Source organism: Enoplosus armatus, chromosome 9 (assembly GCF_043641665.1).
Source record: "Enoplosus armatus isolate fEnoArm2 chromosome 9, fEnoArm2.hap1, whole genome shotgun sequence".
Lineage (NCBI taxonomy): Eukaryota > Metazoa > Chordata > Actinopteri > Centrarchiformes > Enoplosidae > Enoplosus > Enoplosus armatus.
Genome location: NC_092188.1, coordinates 12,882,741 through 12,899,505, shown reverse-complemented (window position 1 = coordinate 12,899,505; position 16,765 = coordinate 12,882,741). Strand labels below are relative to the sequence as shown.

Below are 16,765 nucleotides of genomic sequence, written 5' to 3'. Positions count from 1 at the left end.
CTTTGTAAAACATCAAGCAACAATGTATGCCGACGTCAAATCCATACGGAGCTGTCGGAAATGATCGTCGGCTCGGAGGCTCCGCTGCTGCTGCGCCCCAGCTTCAGCCTGGGTGAATGTTGGTACTATCGAGCTAGCATGGGCTCACATAGTTAGCCAAGAGTTGGAGGAGAGATCGAGAACACAAATGATCACGAAAGCCAAGCCCCAGAAAGTGTCCTAATTTGGTCAAGCTGTTAATTACAACAAGACTGACAACCCGATCTGGTTGAAGTATAATGAACATGTCTTTGGAATACCTTTTATTCCATACACTGATCCTCACAGTGTCTCTCTGGCTGTGGCTGCTGTGTTCAACAACATCACATGATGTAGGAGAATAGCTGGCGCGAACCCTGGAGCGCACTGCAACCAGCGACTTTCTAAATAGAAAATATACAGATAAAACCGTTTGAACAAAATAGTGAGGGAGAGAAATGAGAGAGCAACAGCGGGCCTCTAAACTGAAACAACTTCACTTAGTCTGCATTTCATTGTGGCTACTCAACAGATAATAAATGCAGATAAAAGTCTCAACAACTGTCGGGTATTCACCACACAGCAAATTTCATGCACTGACAAGATGCAACTGTCTTGTTTGTGCTCCCAACACAACAAAAGAGAAATCATGATTTATAATTGTAATTGTCTCACAGTTATTCATGAGAGGTTTCATTGGAGATTTCAACAATATGCAGCCTATGTTCTAAACATAATCTTGCTCTTTTGACAGAAATCACTGTTTTCGATGCTTAATTTCAGACCTCAGGAGATGCATGCTGCGGGAGAGTTGGACATGAATTGCATATTGTTAAATAATTCACAAGTCTGTCAGATTGAGAGTGAATGTAGGATTAAGACTAGGACACACAGATTCAATGCAACACTATTTATCCTGGACAAAAAAAAAGCGTCAGATAAATGTGAGACTTGTAGCTGCAAGTAAAACATTGAAAATGTGATGATAGATTGTAGTAGCTTCAACGTAGAAAGAGACAGACTACAGGGCTGAAGGGAATGATTGTAGAAATGGGAGAGGATCACGAGGTCTGTTGGAGATAGGTGGCAAACAATTACAGGTAAGAAATGTCTTTATTCAAACAATTACATGACCGCCTTATTGTCCTTATGAAGTCATGATGTTATACGCTCCGGGACAGTAGGTGGCGGCATGCAGCTTCACGTTGTTTTGCAGCCCGCCTTTACAAGAAAGGAAGAAGAAGAAAAGGACGACTTCCATATACAGTTCGAGACAAGAGTGACACGAAGCCGAACTGAACTGAATCAATCCCTTATTCTCGATTTTGCACGAGAATCTGTGCTTGTCAATTGTGTAAGTTGTGTCGTTGGTCAGGTAGCTATATCGTGGTGGGTTTATTAATAAAGACTACATTGTTATTGCTACAGGTCAGTGTTGGCCGTCAAATGAGCTAACACTAGCTAGAGGCCTGGCTAGCTAAGCTCCACATCTTGCTGTGCTTTGTTTGGACGGAAATTATGTTTGCCGTCTTCCTAGCTAACTACATTAGCCAAATTAAATTGCACACAACGTTATAGTAGTTTCAGGTTGTATGTGTTTTGTCACTTAACGCCAATTAACGTTGCGGTTGTCGATGAAATGCAGGCATTATTAATGGCGACACGATTGCTGTGTGTACTGTGTTTTTGGTTAACGTTAGCTTAGTTGGGGTGGAACTGTTCTTTCACATGGTGGAACTAACTACGTGGATCGCCAACGTGGGAGCCTCGATTTGCTAACCGTCCATTGCTCGTTTTTCTAGTGACTAGTGTTTGATCGTTTGACAGGTAACGTTAGTTAGAAGTTGGCTATTCGTGTCACTTTATGACAGCTAACTCCTGCTGCTCTGAGGTTTCGATACCAGTGGCGAAGTGCGGCGTTGTGTCTCAACGCAAGAGGTGATGTTAGTTGGTTTATTTCATGTTAGGATTTGCGGTACAGAGCAATGTGTAGCCATGTTATAGTTTGATAATTAAGATGAATTGCTATTTGATTGCCTTTTATTTATTGTGTCCTTTGGTTCAGAGGTCTGGAACCAAGCTAGCCGTATCACATTGGATGATTACTATATTGTGGTAAACCTTGAAGAACCATCCAAGTGGCTTTGTACTATCAGCCCAATAAATCCTATGCGCTTACAACTTGCAGTTCAATTTAGTATGCTATTGAAATAAACTTGCAGAGACTTGATACATAATAATTAAACACAAGTCTGCACTGGTTTTTGTTACGTTACTTAATTTAAGAGTTTTAAAAGCATTAAAATTGCGCAGTCATTTTTTAATCCTTCCTGGTGCTACATTTTTAAATGCTGAAGTGAAGGTCATCAAACGTGAATGTTGCAAAACCTTGTCATAAATTGAACTGTTGTGTTGAATAGTGAAGGAAAATTATTTTGCTGACCTTTTAGAGTGGAAGACAGTTTAGGCTACATGACAGCACATGAATGCACCATTCCTCTATGTCAAATTCCTGTGTGTGCTACCATTGGATCATCAGGGCTGGAAGACCTGCATACTAGTTAGTAAACAAAAAGTTAGTGAAGAAGTAACTCTTCAAAGTAGTGGCGCTTCCACAAGAAAATGCAAATATCATGAGGAGGAGCTACGACGAGAAGACGATTACACTCTCTCTGCGGAACAACTGTTGTACTATATCAGTTTGCGCCAGAGAATACAGAGGAGGAAATCTTTCTGCGGAAGAACTGTTGTATCAGTTGGCGCCAAAGTATACCCAAGAGGAAATGTTGATGAGGCGAGCAGAGTGTGACGGAGAAAGAAGAAGTGGGAACACCTCTACCAACAGATTAACCAGAATGCCAGCCTCTGGAACGAACAGCAGTGGTGCAGATTGCCAAACTATGCAATCCACACCAGAGTGATTTTGCTGCCATGTATGGATTTTTAAGTAAAAGCAAGACAATGATGCAGTGGATAAACAGTGCAGTGGAGTGTCAAGACATCCTGATTTCAGCACTCTCCTGCAAGTGTGCAGTAAAGTTAATGAAGGTTGTGCATCCTTCGTAGGTAGTATGTTTTTGTTGGAAACGTGGTGTTCTTCATGGAGCAAGGAATGTGTATCTCTGCTAAGGAAATTAGTCCTTATGGGTGAAATCAGAATTGATCAGTTGTGGATTTATGTTTTGGTGGGTGAAGCACCTGAACATTTAATTTTTAAAATTTAAACCATTTGGCAAAATATTACAAAAGCTGAAATATAGCAACATGATTTGGGAAATAACTACCACATGCAAATTCATTAATATTGTCCTTTACCATTCTGTGATACAATATAGTTTTAAAGGGAACGAGGTGGGCTGCAATCAGTACAGCCACACAGTTTTGACTTTTTGAATTGGCATATAGTAAGGCAGTATTTCTTGTTTAGAAATCAGTGTTGTAAATGTAACTGTTTTAAACAAAATCAATTTGTTGCTTTCTGGCTTGTGGTTCCTGAGTGACAGATTGGATCTGCTTTGGTTGGATCGCAGCTGGTGCTGATATGATAACCGTGATATTGTCCTTGCCGTGTAGTAGCTGTGTCCCAGTTGAAGAACTGTCTTCTTTCAAGTCTGCATTTCAAGACGAAATTTATGATGGATCAACAAGGCTGTCATCCTCCAACTGCATCGGAAAAATACTTGTTCAGGCCCTGGAGTTAGTGATCACTTTGTTGGCTGAATAAGTGGAAATACTTGATGGTAAACTGAAACTGTCAAATTTCTGACCATTGTTATGGTGTGGACGCCTGGATGCAGCATTAATGTTGGGGAACGATCATAAATGTAAAATGGTGATAGTGTGGGTATATTGCGGCTGTGTGCATCTGAAGTCGTGCCATATTGTCCTTTTTAAGTCATTGACTGCATTTTTTTAATGTCCTGCTGAATGCTGAGGCCTTGGTGTTTTCAAAAATACCAGAGAAATGATGAAAGGCACATGGCACAAGTCTTGTGTGGAACTTGATTGAATATACAGTAAATAGTATTGTTTGATTGTTTGGAATTGTTTGGAATGTGGTTTGTAGTTCATATTTTTGCTCATTAATCTAGCTGCCATTTCAACAAAGGGCAGATGCTCTAAGTTCAATATTTATATGTTTGGACTTTCCACTCCAGAGCGTGACCTACAGTATGTTAAATTGTTATGTTAACTTCACCGATTGGGATTTGTCTGTTTTTGAAAGCAGTTGTGGGCATTGGTCGTAATGGTGTCCCTTGTCTCTGATGTCCTTTCTCTCACATTGCTATTCCATTTCAGTGGTGTTTTATTGGAATGCCAGGAAAGTGGTGCTGAGCAAGAGTAGCTCTGTTGGCAATAATGTTGTTCTATACCCTTCTTTCTGCAGGTGCTGTTGTTTGTGCTTCAGCATGGCGGTCGTCATCCGTTTACAGGGACTGAGAGCCACAGCAGGCTCTGAGGATATTCGCAAGTTCTTCACTGGCCTCAAAATTCCAGATGGAGGGGTGCATATAATTGGTGGGGAGCGAGATGAAGCTTTCATTATTTTTGCTTCAGATGAAGATGCAAGAAGAGCCATGACACGGTCAGGGGGTTGCATTAAGGGTTCACCTGTTACTTTGCTACTAAGTAGTAAAACAGAGATGCAGAGCATCCTGGAAAGAAGTACAAAAAATGTAGAGCTAGATCAAAACAGGCGACTTGAGGAGAATGCAAGACGTGCTAGAAGATCCATGGACCCAGAGTTGGGCAGGAGATCAGGTAGCAGATCGGGTCATACCCCTTCCCCTCAGCACCAGAGGGCTTCAAACACTGATGACTTTGTGTATGTGTTTCTAAAAGGAATGCCTTTCTCTGTGTCTGAAGCGGATGTTAGTGACTTTTTCAGTGGTTTACTTATTGATGAAATAGTCTTGTTGAAAAATGGTTATGGTGCGAAGAATGGGAAAGGTCTCGTCAAATTTGCAACAAGAGAGGATGCATTTGAAGGCCTAAAGAGAGATAGGAGATACATTGGATCAAGGTATGTGGAGGTTTCTGCAACAACAGCAGACGATTGGCATCGGGCGACTGGTAAAATGTCAATGGCTGTCAACACGGACTTTGAAAGGGAGAGATCACCTGTTCGCAACCAGAGGAATCCACAACATCATGCAAGGTCAAAATCACCTTTGGCCCAGAGGCCCGTTGCTCCTTCCGATGATGAGTACTGCGTTTTGTTGGACAATCTGTCCTTTGCAGTGGAAAAAGAAGATATAAAAAAGCTTTTTCGTAATGCAAATCTTCAGGATGACCAGATCCTGCACTTGATTGGCAGTGATGGGAGAAGAACTAGATCAGCATTTGTGCTGTTCAAGAATCTGCATGCCTATTGTGATGCCTTAACTCACGAAAAAAGACAGGTTCTCAACCGATGGGTTCAAACTCGCCCAATCTCAAGAGAGAAAATGATCACCCTTCTGGAATCTCAGAGCATGGATGTCAGACCTTCTGGAAACTCTGAAAGGTCTCAGGAGACGTCTCCATCTCAAACCAGTGATGCTTATGACTCTGAGAAAATATGTCTATTTGTGCGGAACCTGCCATTTGATGTACGGAAAGTTGAGATCATGGACTTCTTCTTTGGGTTTAATATTACAGAGGACAAGGTGTTCATACTACGTGACCATAAAGGTGCTGGGGTTGGGAAGGCTTTGGTTCTCTTCCGGTCTGAGGCAGAGGCTATGAGTGTACTCTCTCTCAATGGACGAAGGTTTCTTGGGTCAGAAGTCATACTGAAATGCATTTCGCAATCTCAGATGCGGCAGTTGGGTGTTGAGCCTCCAATGGTGCAAGAGTCAATTCTGCAAGAGCCACTGCCAAGAGAGGAGCAGTACTCAGGCAGGAGCAGCGAAGCATCCTATCGCCCAGGTGATACGGAGTACCCTGACTTAAGGATTCCTCATGATGGTAATATACCAGTGACTGTACAGGCTCCTATCCGCGGAGGCTGTGAATTTGAGCCGTGTGCAGCAGGCCCCTATGCTCCACAAGACAGAGGTAATGGCGTCCGTGGTGGCTTTGGTGCCTCAGTGCAGAATTTTGATGGTCCCACCTGTGTAAAGCTAGTTAATCTACCATTCCAAATCAGAAGTGAAGAAATCTATGACTTTTGCTATGGATATCGCATTATCCCTGGATCTGTCTCCCTGCAGTATGACCAGAGAGGAAAACCTAAAGGCTCTGCGACTGCAATATTTGAGTCCCGTCAGGAGGCATTAACAGCAGTTGAGGAGCTGAGTGGAAGACCAATTGGTCCAAGAAAAATACAGCTACTTCTTGTGTGAAAATGACATTGCTTGTCCTGGCACCCAACATGCCATAGCGGTATGGTTTGGACATATACACAATGTTAATTTAATACAAACAATTGCCTATTTTTAGTTTTATTCATGTGGCATGGCTTTATATGATTGTGTATACAGTGAATTTGGCCATATGGTTTTTCTTGTACCTGCATTATTTTTTCATTCGGCAATATAGTCTGTTGACTAAATATGGGTTTAGTATGCAGTGCTCATCTTAAACTGAAATACTAGATTTTGTGTTTTCACATTGAAATATTTTAGTTTAATTCAACTTGCAACACTGTGGAAAAATATGTAAATTATTTCATTCTACTGTCTGTGGTTATTGTGAAAGGTTTGGATTTTATAAAAACAAGTACCTTTGAGTTTGTTTTTCTTCACAGATCTGTCACACAGTACAAACACATTTTGCTTGCTGACACAAACCTTTTTTATATAATGTGCATGTTAATCACCAATTGAAATAAATCTGTTCCTGATAACTTTTAAGATTAGGTTCAATGGGATGCACATAAGCGTTTTTTTTGTATTTATGATTGAATATTAAGTTGGGCTATAAAATGTTTGCCTGTTTATAAAATCCATCAGTCCCAGAGGAAGATTTGACACAAAATGACAATCACTAGGGAGAGGAAGTGTGACCACTGTGAGATTCTATAATGTGCATATGCATTATCAAACTCGAGCTTGCCTCTTCCCTCTTACGTAAAAATTCAACACCAGTGACAGGGTCTATCATCCTTTTGGGCTACTGGCAAGATGGAGTTTGATGTGAAAACTGCACTGAAGCTAGCACATAAATGATTTTTGGGTGTACAGCAGAGATTTTAAAAAGCCATAAACCCAACAAAATGTAAAATAGTGGCATTCAAAAATATAATTGATTTACGTGCTCGGAATTTTGCAGTATATCAGTTAATGGTGCACCATTTAAGTTTCAATCTTAATATTTCAAAAGGGGGGGGTGCAAAATTCACTCCACAGTAGGGAGCCCAGCACCCAATGCAAAAACTATATATGTTTTTATAATTTTATTGTGATATACTTTCCTATACACAAAAAAAAGAAAATAGATTAACCTCAATAACTTTCTGACCATCACATGTTTTATTTTGAAAGTTATTTTTTTTTGGGGGGGGGGGGTAACCGGAAGTTATGGTTTGGAGTTGACTAGCATGACACCGGTTGAAGTGAGCAGGCTGAAAACCACGCCGAGAGAATTTTATAGAACTACAGGTGAATAATCAAATACAATATGTCTTCTTTATAAAGTACAGCTAACTCGTAACTATCCCATATGATTAGGCAATATGTTTTAGGCCAATGTTACTAGCTAGAAATATGATTTCGTAGACTTTGTCCAGTTTAAATTGCCATCACTCAATGTGAACTTGTTTACAGTTACAAACTTATTTTATTGTGTTAACATAATGCGAAACTATGTATGATCGCTATTGCCACAGTCCCGACCGTTGAAAAAACAGTGATTTGTAAACGTTAACCGCTAATGGTAACGTTAGCCGCTTGCCGTTATCCTGCAGCCCATGGCTTACACAGATGTCTGCCATGAAACACTGTGTAATGGGCACCAAGAATTTTCCACCTGTTTCCAAAGTTCTTCTTTAACGCACAATTAAGGTAGGAGGAGTGTTAGAAACAGTTTTCTGCAACTAGTGTTCACAGATTATTCGTTTTAAGTTAGCTTACAGTTAATTTATTTAAGCTAATAGGGCTGATTTAAGCACTTTCTGTTGAAAATCTCACGTTAGCTGTTATGCTACCCTCAACAGGGTCATCACTGGTCAGTGACTGCTAGCTTAAACGTGTATTTTTTTCTTCTAGTGTTTGCCTTCTTTGATTAACTTGAGAAACTGAACTTTACTGTCAAATTATGTAGGATGCCTTTGATGATATATGATACTAATCTAGCTGATATTTTTTTTCTATCTGTCTGCTATGAATTAGGAAAGATCTGATTAAGTCTGACATCTAAATAGTTACCCCCATTAATTTCTCTTTTGAGAAAGAGTCGTAAGACTATTTCATGCAGCCACTGGCTTTGGCCCTCTACAGGACCCCTAATGGTCTGCCAACCCCACTTTAGAAAGCATTGAAAAGGAATATATCGAAACATTAGTAATGTTTGCCTGTAGTAATACAGCACTACTCAGTATGAATGTGATGAGAAAGCCTTGCAGAGTGTAGTAGGTTTAAAACATGTTTGAACCTTACTGACATCAGAATGGAGGTATCAAGGAGAAGAATCCTCCAAAAACATCTGGAGCCTGCGAGACCCCTGCGCCGCTGTCTCCATGTTGACATTGGTAAGCAGTCTACACCAGTAGGAATGGATCAAAGGTGTCAGTTTTTATTGTGTTCATATTTAACGGCATGCTTATATGAGAATTCTGTCACTTCATTTAGACCCCAAAATAGATACTGCCACATGTGTACAGGCACTGATGGAGGAAATGGATCAAGAGGTAAGAAATCCCAAAGATGTCAATAGTTTTCATTATCGATTATTGTCAATTATCTCTCAGTGAATAAACCGTCTGTAAAATGTCAACAAATTGTGAGAAATGCCTGTCACAACTTACCTTAAAAACTGCGTTTGTGTCCAATCAACAGTCCAAACCCAAATGTACTCAGTTTCTAATACAAACAATATTGGACGATTCATTTCCTTTTGAACAGCTAATCAATTAAACATTTCTGCTCTTCAGTATTTTAGTTTCACTGATTCATGATTTGAGTTTTTTCCCATTAAAATGACTGTAAGTGAACCATTTGCCTGTAAAGCAGTTGATTAAGACGACGACGTTCTCTAAAACAATTTTCTAATTTTGCACTTGATAGTCAAATGTTGACATAGAGCAGTTCTACAAGATTGTCAACCTCCACAAACAAAAAGAAGGTAAGACGCACGCTGGACACTTTTTATTGTAATGCTTATGTGTTTATTTAAAGCAGAAAGGTTATTTTTTCCAAATTGTAATTTACAGTGCAGGCAGAAAGCCTGGCATTGTCAGAATAACAACCTACTTTTGCCTGATTTGAACCCTTATAATGTTGATTTTGATATATATACTATATATATATTTTAAATTTATTTATTTATTTATTTGTAGGTAGAATATCATACACAAGAGATTTTTTAATTGGACTGGCGAGTTGTCCTGAGGCCAGGAAGAAGCCGGAATTCTTGCCAGAGCACCCCATAATCTTATCCGAGGCAGTAAGTTGGGTGTTGGTATTCAGTTTTATCAAGGTATTGTCACTAAATGGTCAAAATAATAACTGCAGCTTGGATTGAATAATGTTTTTATACTATCTTAACAGAGAGACCTTGGGCACCTAAGGCTTCATGAAAGAGATGGAATGGGGGAAAAGAAGAAATGTGAGTTTAAATTTACAGTGTGAATTAACCTAGGGGCTGAGTGGAAGCCTGGCAAATTAGACATCTAGATCGAAATCATGATTTGAATGGAATGCAGATTACTTATTGAACGCTAATTAGTATTTCACATTGGTATAAAACTACAGTTTTTATGTGTATTATCTCTCACTCATTACTGGTTGTTCTATCATTGTTTGACTTTACGATGGGTGTTGGGTGCTTCTTACTTTGTTGAATTCAGTGGGGTATCTTCTGTCTTGTGGTATCACAAACATGTATATGAACAGTATAAAAAATAATTTGTTAATATTTTTTTCTGTTTTAGGATGGCAGAAAGGCTTCACTTACCATTTGCACAGGTGTTCAATACCCCAAAGAGTGTTTCTGTAGTTTTTTCTTATGTCTTGTCTTGGTGGATTTAATTTAACTTTTTATACTAACATTTAAATTAGCGTGTTTATTATTTTGAATGAGACAGATAACAGTTTGAGGTGAAGTTGCACATAACACTAAACACCACTTTATTTGCTGAAGTCTGAGTATTGTATTTTTGCTTACTTTTCAGCTGTGATGATAATGTTTCGTTTAAAGAAACTGAGGGGGAAAAAAGTGCCATTTAATGCAGGCTCATCATCACTCATCATATTAAGAGTCATAAAACAAACGCTACCTGAAGTGACAGTGGTCAAAATGATGTTTTTCATCAGCTGTATTGGCTGTGGTTACATCAGCATTGTGATTTAACGTGTCTTACTAAACATGTTAACTTCTTCTCTCATAAAGGGCAGTTTGACTCAACAGTTTGGTGTGTTGACATTTTATTTCCGGTATGTAATTTGGACTTAAAGAAATAATGAATGTTATTATATTAACAATGTATCAAATGACTTTATGTAATGGGAAAGGTGTTCGTATTGACGAACACAGAAAAACATCACTCAGCTCTATGGAGTATTTTAGTGTTTCAGCTGAGTGTTTTTCTGGCTCACAACTCTCAACACACTCTCAAAGTTCTAATAAACCCACTGTATGCTACCTGCCCAGCACCAAAAGGTTGGCAAAGTTTGCAAGTAGCTGATGAACATAGTGGAGCATTTAGCAGCTAAAGAGCCAGATTTTCCCTCAGGGGTTGGTGGAGACTAAAACAGAGCTTAAATGAGACTGAATATTGGACGTCCAACATCCACCAGGAGGGTATTAACATGAACATGATATAAATGAGTGATGAATGTATACAATAAATGGACAAGTTGTTTGCTAACACATTCACAATCGAAAACAAATCAACTAATGCAGCGTTTATGGTACAGCTTCAAACCTTGTCTTCTACTATGTATAGAAACTGATTTGGGCTCTCTCAACAAGAAAGAACAAATAAACATTGGATTTTTCACATCATACTCATCACTACTAATTAATATCTCCGTACATTCAAGCATTTCCTTTCACCTTTTTATTTTGCAGCAAAAGAGGGAGCTAAATATTCTACACTGCAATATTTCTAAATGCAACCATGAAAGACCACTGTAATACTCTGAAGGTACTCAATATCAAGCAAGCAGACTTGTGTAAGAGAGAGATTGGTCGATGGAAACATGGTTGTGCACATGTAAATTTGGTGTATACTTGTTGAATGTCTATCAGCTTGTTTGCACATGGTTGGTGTTTACAGTGGCGTTGTGTTGATGTTCCAGAGTTTTTGACTGGGTGACGCTGTTCGGGCAGCTGGTAGTTCTGGGGAGGGAGAAAAGGGGAGAAAAAGAAAAGAGAGGGGAGTTTGCTGGGTTCGAGGTAGAGTGTAATGGCTGCATGTAACTGATCTGTGTTGTTGAGACTTAACTAAACCAGTGTCCGACTGTTTCATTCCTTCTCACGCACCCATGTCGCTTATACTTACTACTGAACAATATTCAAAGTCAATATAAGCACACTGATCTTGCACACCATTTTTACTTGAATACTTGAGTTTAACAGTGAAGTCTGGAAAGGAGCATGATGAGTAATTTCTGACTGTTCACTCCAGGAACACTAACCCGGGCTGTTCTGATGGGTCTTAGGAGTATCTAGTATGAGGAGGTTATCACCACTCAGTGGTGGAGGAAGTACTAATACCACACTGTAATATGCTCTGTTACAAGTAAAAGACTTGCATTGAAGGTGTTCAGTAAAAGTAAGTTAGAAAAAAGTAAAAGAATGCCCCTGTGTCTATTATATTATCATATATTAATTTATATAGTTTAATTTATAATTGTAAACGTTTTATAAGCTTTTAAGTACAATATTTCCCTCTGAGATGTAATGGCGTAGAAGACAAAGTGAAGTGAAGGTACAAGTACTTCAAATTTGTACTTAAGTACAGTACTTGATTAAATGTAGTTACATTCCAGCACCTCCATCAAAATACAATACAGCTATTATTAGGAAGCTGCCAGGAATCATTTGTTAACATCGGGATTTTCTCAACACGCTGTTATTTCCTCTTCGGACAACAGCGAGTTTGATCACTGCACGTCTGCTGTTTGATCGCAGTTGTACGTGACCGAGGCAGAGTCGCCGACATCCCACGAGTAGTCTGCTCGGCCAGTTGAGCCGTTTGTGACGTGCTCGACGTCACGTCACTGGGGGCTGGAGCCTCACTTTACGGTGTCGACGTCAGATGTTCAGAGAGCGAAATTAATTTGTCAGAAACGGAGGAAACTGCGGTCGAACAGCAACATTCCAGCGGTAAATATCTATCCGGTGTTTGTGTTGTCGCTTTTTTGCCTTTTATAGTGCTGTTGACTTATCCTGAAGGTAAAGATGGAGCTAATTGTCTCTTTTTTCCCCCGCTGTGAGCGACAAAGTGTTGTACGCTGCGATGTCTGATTAACAATCTATGCTGGGGTGCTCTTAATTTGAAAGAAAATGTGTCTTAATTGTTTAACTTTGTGCGAAATGGAGTTTCAGTTTGGCCTAATTCCTCACCACATGTAAGGCTGAGCATACACCTCACCTTGTGATGGTAACGTTCAGGTGGTGTCAGAGGTTTTGTTCTCGGTCACTGGATAATTTTGTTCTGACACGGCTGTTTTCAGGAAGATGGATCCAAAGGACGACAAGCGAGACGCTTCATGCAGCAGGTGAGAAGTTCCAGTCCTGTTAATGTCCTAACGTATTTGTTTAAAAACATGTGTAGCCGATTGTTCAACACAATTACGCATAGGCTAAATTTGCTGTTGTAAGGTTAATTTTGAAATGAGGAAACCACTGGGTGTGTCAGGATATCAGGACATTGCCCTTTTTCTGAAAGTCCAAACAGGAATGTCTTACAGTGCTGTACCATTTTTAAAACATAAATGATTACACATTCAGAATGGAAATGTCAGTACTTTATACATTTTACAATAAACTGTTGAACTTATCAGAATCAGAATCATATATATATATATATAGTTATAGGCAATGAGGGAGACACTGTTACTTCTCAAAGGGTAATTTCACCTAAATCACAAAAATATGCAATGAAAAAATAAAAAATATTAAAATAGATGAATGTGTCGTATGTATATCTACACTCTGTTGGCAGTTTATTAGGTACACCTGGCTAAAACTGAGGCAGTTTTTTCCCCCATTTTGTTGAAATTGTTTGTTAATTCAACTGTATGGTCATTTTGGAGGCTGCAGTATGTGGTGCTGTTGAAATGTGTTGCATTATACTGACAGGTGTTTCTTTTATTTTGCCCACCCCCTTAATATCAGTGAGGATAGAATAATAACAAAAACAACACTCTGTATAATGCAATACAGTTCAACAGCACCTCAAACTACATCCTTCCCATCACTGTGTCGTATCACAAATTAAATTCCCATCACATGAAAGAACTCTCAAGAGACAAATACCTCAAAACCATATCAACTGAAAGTATTTACATGGCTAGATAACTGGCCCATTAAAATCTGTTATCTCCCCCCCGTTCAAGCCCTGTTTATGTGCACAACCCACACCTGGATGCCCTGAAAGATGACATCCTCTACCACTTCAGTTTAGGAACCAGAACTCACAACCTACCGGCTATGTTTGGTGACGTCAAAGTAAAGATTTTTATGACTATTCATTTGTGGAGAGAAAAAAAATCACCTCCATAATCATCTTTATCCAGCACTTATTTATGTTTTTGTGTGTGTGTGTGTGTGTGTGTGTGTGTGTGTGTGTGTGTGTGTTTAGTTCGTGTGTGTCGGGGGCAGTCCCTGGAGAATGAAATCATTCATTGAGTACATTGCTGCTGAGCTCAGTATGGAAGACCCCAAGGCAGAGTACCCAAATATCTGTGCTGGAACGGACCGCTACGCAATGTACAAAGTTGGCCCTGTGCTCTCTGTCAGTGTATGTAAGAACAAAATTCTATCATAACATTTATGTATTTTGTAAACAAATGCTATACTACTAATAGCAGCAATTCTAATAATCTGTGCACTTGGTGTCCTTAAATTAAAAAACTACATAGATGGGAAAATTGCGTGTGACATGTCTGTGCTTTATTTTGCAGCATGGGATGGGCATCCCGTCTATTGCCATAATGTTGCATGAGCTAATAAAGCTCCTCCATCACGCACAGTGCACAGATGTTACAATTATACGCATTGGGACATCGGGTGGAATAGGTAAGCTTATTATTTGGACATATTTAAGTGCTTGATTATACATCTGTTACATTAGCTAAGCATAAATGTGTTAAATGTGCTAACACTCCAATGCCAGTTTCCTTGTGATTCTGTAAGTTCACTTAATGAACTTGTGTAAGAGGAAATTGCTTGACTTGACTTAGACTCCCTGTGTGGCCAAACGTCCTTGCCATGAGAAGGGTTAGTGTGGTCATGCAGTGTAGTATGCTGTGTAGTGAGTACTTGGTTTTGTCCACAAAGACACATTTTCTAAGTTTTACCACAAGAGGGAGCCCCACGTCCCCTTTATAGCAGTGTCATCCAATATGGCTTTTTGTACATAGTTGCTATTAGCTGATTATAGTATTTCTCCAGTTTTCTGAAAAAGAGTAAACTGATGAAACTGAAAGTGTATGGTGTGATTTGATTCTAGCAATTATGGCTACATTGTAGTAGAGTGTACCACTGAATTACAAATGGAACTAAAGACATATGTTATTTGAATCGATTTAAAATAGGAGGTCTTACTTGCTGTTTTCAGGGCTTGAGCCCGGGACTGTTGTTGTCACCAAGCAGTCTGTGGATGCCACCTTCCTGCCCAAGTTTGAGCAGGTGATCCTGGGGAAAATGGTGGTGCGCAATACTGATCTGGACCAAAGCCTGGCTGAGGAGCTGTTGCAGTGCAGCAAGGAGCTGAACCAGTTTGACACCGTGATAGGCAACACCATGTGTACGCTGGATTTCTATGAAGGTACGAGTTCGGATGCACTGATGTGCTAATCACACTGTTCACCAACGTGCACAGTGGTTCAGCTATAATGTGCATCGTTTTCTGTCTTTCTGTCTGTCTTCCCTATCTGATCAATCACCCAGGACAAGCCCGTTTGGATGGTGCTTTCTGCTCCTACACTGAGAAGGATAAACAGGACTACCTGAGTAAAGCCAATGAAGCGGGAGTCTGCAATATTGAAATGGAGTCATCAGTTTTTGCTGCTATGTGCAAGCTGAGTGGTCTACGAGGTAAGACAATACAATATCAGCATTATATTATAACTGACAATTTCAGTGTTTCAAAACACAGACGTTGAGTTTCTAACGTTAATTTCTTGTTGTGCAAAGCGGCCGTGGTTTGTGTGACATTACTGAATCGGCTGAAGGGAGATCAGCTAAGCAGCTCTCATGAAGTTCTTCACAGTTACCAACAACGTCCGCAAATGCTGGTGGGCTACTACATTAAGAAGCAGCTGAAGGCCAAAGCAGCAAGTAGCTAATTGCAACCAGTTATAAAACACTGAAAACATGGAACAATGCAATAACTCAGCTTGAAACTATCTTTTTGTATACATTCTATCCTTCACCATTAGCCATACCTTTTAATATGTCCAGAATAATCACTGAATCACTGCCTTATATTTATCCTTTGACACGTATTTAGTTGATTGATTTCACCGTCATAATAAACCGGCATGCACTATTTCACTTTTGTTTCCTCTTGTGTTGAACTTAAATACAATTTAACTGAGCGATATATATATTATGTAACAGCCTATATGTCTTATTTAAGGCTGCCTGTGTTTTATAGAACATGTAAAGTTCCTTATCCATAAAACTTGAACCACTTCATGACTTTTGGTGCTGTAACAAAATTACCTTAACTGTCACTGAAATGTTCCTTGTTTCATGAAACCAAAAATAGGTGCTGATATTGATAAATTTGTGTCCTTATGATGGTATTGGTTGTCGCAAAACTCAACAAATATGTGTCATCTGGAGTATTTTTTTAATGCAGAATGTATGTTTTTTTGGGATTTAAGCTTCTGCATTGTTCCTAGCAGTTTCATTCAGAACCTTAAAAAAAGCAACAAAATGTCACTCATTTTGAGAGAGAAAAATGCCACTGGATGTCTTATCACTAATAAAGCCTCATGCAGTCTGAAGTTTGTTGTATGTTCTGGCTCATTAGAGTAGCACATGTTCACAACATACTACAGTTATTTCTGGGTGCAAGAAGCACTCGGGCACCTGTGTGAAGCAGGTTTGTTGCAGTATGAACTGTGTGTAGGTGCAGCAAGACCAACATCCTGACCCCTTCTGACTGCTCATTAAAAATAACAATGGAGTTGACAAGTAGACAAAATAGTCACAGTTCACAGAAGATTAGCTACTATGTAAAGTAGTCAGTATTCTTATTAGCCCGTTTTATTAGAAATTGCAAGATGGGTTGATCCTTTATATTCTTGAAATAACCTAAAATTTGTAGCCTATTCATACCTGAAATGGCGACTATGATCTCTTCTGTTGTTCAGGATTTTCAGTTGTGTATTTCTTGCACCAGTGTTGGCTGCATTGCAGGTTGGGA

General features: G+C 39.4%; 2 protein-coding genes across 2 annotated transcripts; both read left to right on the top strand.

Annotated features, from left to right (window-relative positions):
* The first annotated feature begins 1,284 nt into the window (after positions 1 to 1,284).
* Positions 1,285 to 6,798, top strand: rbm12bb (RNA binding motif protein 12Bb). Its single transcript, XM_070912181.1, has 2 exons — positions 1,285 to 1,372; positions 4,406 to 6,798. The coding sequence occupies exon 2, from the start codon at positions 4,428 to 4,430 to the stop codon at positions 6,342 to 6,344; it is 1,917 nt and encodes a 638-aa protein (XP_070768282.1). The 5' UTR covers positions 1,285 to 1,372; positions 4,406 to 4,427; the 3' UTR covers positions 6,345 to 6,798.
* Positions 6,799 to 12,412: 5,614 nt separating this feature from the next.
* Positions 12,413 to 16,343, top strand: upp1 (uridine phosphorylase 1). Its single transcript, XM_070912054.1, has 8 exons — positions 12,413 to 12,489; positions 12,840 to 12,884; positions 13,725 to 13,836; positions 13,970 to 14,128; positions 14,292 to 14,406; positions 14,948 to 15,157; positions 15,280 to 15,426; positions 15,526 to 16,343. The coding sequence occupies exons 2-8, from the start codon at positions 12,844 to 12,846 to the stop codon at positions 15,675 to 15,677; spliced, it is 936 nt and encodes a 311-aa protein (XP_070768155.1). The 5' UTR covers positions 12,413 to 12,489; positions 12,840 to 12,843; the 3' UTR covers positions 15,678 to 16,343.
* Positions 16,344 to 16,765: the final 422 nt, after the last annotated feature.

Coding starts and splice junctions, on each gene's coding strand:
- rbm12bb (XM_070912181.1), top strand. CDS start 4,428: ATGGCGGTCGTCATCCGTTTACAGGGACTGAGAGCCACAGCAGGCTCT.
- upp1 (XM_070912054.1), top strand. CDS start 12,844: ATGGATCCAAAGGACGACAAGCGAGACGCTTCATGCAGCAG. Junction 14,407..14,947: donor TGGGACATCGGGTGGAATAG/GTAAGCTTATTA, acceptor TGCTGTTTTCAG/GGCTTGAGCCCGGGACTGTT. Junction 15,158..15,279: donor TACGCTGGATTTCTATGAAG/GTACGAGTTCGG, acceptor TCAATCACCCAG/GACAAGCCCGTTTGGATGGT.